General features: G+C 34.0%; 1 protein-coding gene across 1 annotated transcript; it reads right to left on the reverse strand.

Moving 5' to 3' along the window:
• Window positions 1-320: 320 nt before the first annotated feature.
• Window positions 321-926, reverse strand: LOC143604511 (uncharacterized). The gene has a single exon (XM_077080967.1). The coding sequence runs from the start codon at window positions 924-926 to the stop codon at window positions 321-323; it is 606 nt and encodes a 201-aa protein (XP_076937082.1).
• Window positions 927-6,382: the final 5,456 nt, after the last annotated feature.

The following is a 6,382-nucleotide window of genomic DNA, read 5'->3' on the forward strand; positions in this document are numbered from 1 at the left end:
GATGTAATCCAATAAACAATTATATATTATAGAAGCAAAAAAAAAAAAATTAAACAATTAAGTTAATATCCAATGTTGTATCCAAATAGGCTTTTAGAGATTTATGAATTGTAAAATTTTGTTTATCATTATTAATATCTTATGAATCTATAACATATGTTATCATATATATTACTAAATTTAACTTTTTTATTATTTTTTAACCATTCGTGTATCACACGGGCTCTATCTTAGTACTAATTATAACACGTCAATAACTACCCTAATATTCAAAAACGAGATATAACAATGAGTAAAAACTTGAAAATAAATAATAAAAACTATAATAGATAGTAAACTCGGGTAACAATTACCTCAATTTGTTTGTCAGCAACAGCTAAGTGTAGTATCGTATTACCATCACCATCTTTAGTGTTTACAAACTCATGATCACCCACAGTCTCTACTAAAATCTTCAAAACCTCAAGCTGGTTATACTTCACACACAAATGAAAAATAGTCTCCTGCTGCACCATGGCTCTAGCTGCATGGGGCTGAGCTTGCACAAGCACTTTCACAACTTCACACTGTCCTTTAACGGCTGCAACATGAAGCGGGTTCATCCCATTGCGGTCACATGCACTACATGTCTCAGGGTTACCTGGGTTACCTGATATCAACGCCTTAACAATATCCACATGACCTTTAGCTGATGCTATATGAAGCGGCAACCGTCTTTGTGAATCGCATTCCATACGATGTTTTGGCTTTCGGGTTAATATCTCATTGACAAAATCCACATGTCCAAGCATGGATGCAATGTGTAGAGGCGTGTCGCCATGGCGGACTAGAGTAACTCTATCAAGAATTAGTGGATCTTCTTGAAGCAACATTAGCAAGATGCTTATGTTTCCTTCTAGTGATGCTTCGAAAAGATGTTTCTCCATCCTCTCACAAAGTTTCTCAAATGTAGAGAACACAAATTTGGTCACAGAATAAGGTGTCTGCATATATATATATATAGTTTCAGGATCACATACAAATCATTCTTAATATGAAAACAATGAGTATTATTGAGACTTTTTCTTCTTCGTTTCCTTAATATTTGGAAGAAAGTTGGATTTCTGTTAATTTTCTCTCAATTGCATTAAAAGTTTTTCTTCTTTTCCTTAATATTTTCTCTCAGTTGCATTTAAAGCTTATATATATCGGTCATTGAATGGTGGCGTTATGAATTGGTAACAGAGGCTTTTCATTGGGTCGTTTTCGGGTTATTTAAGGATTCAAAATTCTATTATAACTCGGTTTTTATTTGAATAAACGGATTCAAATTTGGGTTATTTGAGTAGACTCGGTAAACTCGGTTCGAGATTTATAAATTCGATTTGAAAACCGAATTTGAAATTCTGTTTGTATAAAACCTCATTCGAATATTCAAAATTCGATTTCCAGATCATTATTTGAATCGGCTTAGAATCGAACTTGAGCTTTTTAATTACAATTCGAATATTCTAATAATCAACTCTAGAGTCTAGTGGGTGGATGGGAGTCGTGAACTCGCCTGGGCCGAGTAGGCCTGGCAGACTGGGGAAACCACCACGGGTTTAACGAGCAGGTGACCGAGTAGTAGAGATCAAGTTCTAGTACATGACCTAAGCAGTGGGATTGGAGTTGGGATGATTTTGGTTAACTTAATGCGCATACAGGATTAAAAAAAGGATAAATAACAAATTTTAATACCAAAACATTAATAAACGCAGCAATATGTTCTTCAAAAGCTTGTGTCAACGCGACTTTGGGTGCCGTCGCCACTATCAAAAAAATATAAATGATTTTTTGCGTATATAAATCAAACAGTTATAACGTGCTTATGTATTTTTGTAAATATAGTATGTGTATCGTATATATTACTAAAAAAGACCAACTTTATCGATAACAATTCCATAAACAGAAGATTAAAAAAGACATAAACTTCATTTAAATAGATGCGAAATATAAGTTAATTGATGAAGAACCCTCTTCAGCAGTGGAACTATTCTTTGAGCTAGAAATTGCCACGTGTGTAAGGCCAAAAAGTTGTGACTTGCGATATCAAATTACGAAACCTATTATATATTTACAGTCAAGTTAGTAATACATATCGGCGAGAAATCCGGACACGAGACGAGAACTTCGACACGCGTCCAAGTTTAACGAGAAAGTTTCTAGAAACAATATGTTAGGCTATAAATAGGACTTGTATATGTCATTTGTGTGTGTGTTTTGTAGTGTGTAAACAACCACCCAAGGGGAGCTCACCTTGGGTGGGATCGGTTCGTTTTATGTTATAAATCTTTTGTTACCGGTTACGGAGTCGTTCAATATTATCTTTATATATTTGTTCGATCGTTTGTTTATACCGCACCCGTCCGTCTCGAGAGTTTATCAAGAACAAAGCCGTTCGTTTGTCGGATCCGATTTGGGGACCTACAATTGGAATCAGGGCGGGTCGAATCATCAACTGATTCAACTTTGTTCTTGATATTCGGGTTCTATTTTCACGATTACCCGAACCGAGACGTTAAGTTTTGGAAATAAAGTTTGGTGTTTGGAAATAAAAGTTTGAAGATTTGGGAAATAAAGGTGTTTGAAGTTCGTCTCGGGTCTCTAAATCTGGGTTCAGCCGTTTGAGTGGTTCGTTTAGGGGTTTTGTGAAGTTTTATGAAGAGTCGATACTGGAAAAAATCAGATCTACTAGTTATCACGAAATCGGAAATCAGCTCGTGTTTAGAAATGCTGAGTGTGGTGGCTGAGTGATGAAGATAACGAATATGAGTGGCTGACCACCACTGATCTGGTGGTGGTCGTGTGGCCGGATTTGGTTTTCCAGTGGAGTGGTGATATTAGATCTGGGCGGCGGTGGTGACGTGTTGATGATCGGAAGTGGTGATGGCAGACGCTGTTGGCCGGAATAAGCTTTTTGGCCGGTCACCGGAATCGGTTTCAGGTGGGTTACCGGTTGAGGTTGCCGGTGATCCTAGACGGTGGTTTAAGAAGGGTGACGGCCAGATCTGATATGGCGGCTAGCTAGGGTTGAAGATAGATGGCACTTCAACATGATATGGGATGGTGGATGATGGCGGAAGCAACGTTAGATGGATGGCTGGCCGGAATTTTTTTTCCGGCGAGGGTGACGGTCGCCGTAAAGTGTTTTTTGGCGGGTGGTCAGCAGTGTTGGCGGCTAGTTATATTATATGCAAGCTAGGGTTTGGGGTTTTGATAGAAACTTTGCAAGTTGTGCTTCTTTTAAGTTATTAGGCTCATATGTTGATTGGGCTTGGTTGTGGAGGAGATTTGCTTTTAGTTTTGGGCCTGGTTATATATGGATCAGTTTAGTTCATGTATGATTTGGGCCAGGTTGTTTAAGATGTTGTGGGCTGTTGTTTTTATTGGGTTGCTTAAACCGATCAAGAAGTCGTTTATTTTCGTGAAGAAAGTCAAAATTTGTTCGGGTTTCGTCTTGTTTAATCGTGTTCAAAGCTTGTTATTTCTAAGGCGTTCAAGAAGTTGGATCCGAAAGGTGAACTTCGAACGAATTAATAAGTTTTGTTCATTTGATCATTGAATCCGGTAATTCGAGATCGATTTGTGGATATTCGAGCTCATCTCATGCCTATATACAACTGAAGATCCGAAGAAGCGAGAACTACTTCAAAATTAAATATAGGTGGATCATACCTTGAGGGGGTGAATTGAAATGAAGAGGTATCGATTTATCGGGTGATTTGTGAAGATGCGAGACACGGTGAGACAAAGTTTTGAGATCACAAGTCAAGGGGTGATTGTAAGGCCAAAAAGTTGTGACTTGCGATATCAAATTACGAAACCTATTATATATTTACGATCAAGTTAATAATACATATCGGCGAGAAATCCGGACACGAGACGAGAACTTCGACACGCGTTCAAGTTTAACGAGAAAGCTTCTAGAAACAATATATTAGGCTATAAATAGGACTTGTATTTGTCATTTGTGTGTGTGTTTTTTAGTGTGTAAACAACCACCCAAGGGGAGCTCACCTTGGGTGGGATCGGTTCGTTTTATGTTATAAATCTTTTGTTACCGGTTACGGAGTTGTTCAATATTATCTTTATATATTTGTTCGATCGTTTGTTTATACCGCACCCATCTCGAGAGTTTTTCAAGAACAAAGCCGTTCGTTTGTCGAATCCGGTTTCGCGACCTACAACGTGTCATAAGTCTCATCAAGAAAATGGATTGTGGGACCCGAATACCCTCAAATATAAAAAAAAAAAAAAAAAAAAAAAAAAAAAAAAACATGAGAGATCGACGAAGCATGATAATCTTAAAATGCAAGTGGAAAATAAATAATTGCAAATACCTAGCAATAACAATTTTAGGCATCTTTTGACAGCAATACCCTTTGTCTCCAAAAGCTGGAAGAAGTGATGGATGAATACCGATATGGAAAGGATATAGTTGTGCAGGTAGTTACGCATAAGAGTTTGTAAGCTTTAATACAGATTGGAAGATGTTTCGAAGCCATTGTTACTTCATGCACAATGGCTTAATGTGTTATGCAAACACCTCATCAAATTTCATAAAATTTTGGATGTCTAGCTCCCCATTGACTTCATGTTCAAAAGCCGCCTCCATTTCATATAGGTTATGCTACACGACATTCGTGAAAGATAGATGAGCCTGAAAGAATTCACGGTTGAGTGAAAGAAAGACATGCATATAAGCTTAAAATAGTTGGTTGTTTGGTAAAATCACAAAAATATTTATGAGGTAAAATGAGAAAAGAAATCAGATATTTTTATAAAATAAAATTTCCCAAAATAGCCTAATTTGATTAAATATATCCAAAAATAGCATAGGCTTACAAAAAAATTTCCCAAAATAGCCTAATTATGATATTAATGCGAGAAATTAATATGGGTCACTAGTTTTATTTTAGGTTTTAAATGTTTAAAAATAAATGAAAAATATGTAAATGTGACAATACATACACACTCTCTCTGTCTCTATCTTCAATTAATACAACTAATATAACCATAATAATTATCTCTCTAATTTATATACTTAACTAACTTAATTATAATAAAAAAAAGGTAAAAACCACTAATTTTGTTTTATAATTTATTTACTCACTCTTCATTTTATCCAACAAAAATACAATTTATTCATATAATACTATTTCTTTATATTAAAAAAACAATTTCTTTTCACTCAATTTATTAGTATATATTAATGCGTAATTTTTAACAATAAATATCAAAACATAATACTTTTTTTTCAATTGATATACCTAGAAAAATTATTATGGTAAATAATAATAACCTACACAAAATTATATAACCTACACTTGTTTTGAACAATAAAAACGTACAACATACAAAAAAACCTACAACTTACATATGTAAATCGACATCAACAATTATATAAATTACACAAAGATACACATATCCTATATGTGTGTAGGTTATATGTTTTTCGTGTGTAGATTATATGTTTTTGTGTAGGTTGTATATTTTTTTTGACATTTAATACAAACATGTGTAAGATAGTTTTTACGTGTTGATGGATATTGATATATTGAGTTGGAATAAATTAGTTTTGGATAGAAAAAAAATTAAATGCATGAATAAATTGTATTTGTGTAGGATAAAATGTTCGTGTGTAGATTATCTGTTTTTCATGTGTAGGTTATACGTTTTTGTGTGCGCGTGTATTTTATTGATGCTGAATTTTGTGTGTAGGTTATATGTTTTTCTTGTTTAGGTTATATGTTTTCTTATTCGTAGAACAAGTGTAGGTTATATGTTTTTATGTAGGTTGTATATTTTTTTGTTGATATTTAATGCAAACACATGTAAGATAGTTTTTTTTATACTATTAATCACAATATAACTACGTGTTGATGGATGCTAATATATTGAGTTGGAAGAAATTGGTTTTAGATAGAAATAAATTTTAATATATGAACAAATTGTACTTGTGTAAGATAAAAATTCAAGAGAGAAAAAATAAGTTATAAAAATAAATGAATTCTTAATATTTTCCAATTATAATAATTTGAGTAGTTATATTAATTGATAACTATTATGGTTTATTAGTTATATTAATTGAAGAGGGAGAATGTATTTATACTTTATTCATTCATCTTTAAACATTTAAAACCTAAAATAACTAGTGGTACATATTCGTTTCTCTCATTTCTAGCAGTAATGTCTTTTCTCGCCAGAACCATCCCCCCCCCCCACACACACACACACACATATATATATATATATATATATATATATATACACCTACACAGTCCAGGATTTGAACTCAACCTTTAGCAATAAAAAAAGAGACATCTTACCACCACGTCATATCTCAAGAGTTCATGAAGTT

This window comes from Bidens hawaiensis, unplaced genomic scaffold (assembly GCF_021521415.1).
Source record: "Bidens hawaiensis isolate Kalapana, Puna unplaced genomic scaffold, B.hawaiensis_p1.1 tig00065419_1, whole genome shotgun sequence".
Lineage (NCBI taxonomy): Eukaryota > Viridiplantae > Streptophyta > Magnoliopsida > Asterales > Asteraceae > Bidens > Bidens hawaiensis.

What these genes read in the sequence shown, in the direction of transcription:
- LOC143604511 (XM_077080967.1), bottom strand. Translation starts at nt 926, where the DNA reads ATGGAGAAACATCTTTTCGAAGCATCACTAGAAGGAAACATAAGCATC.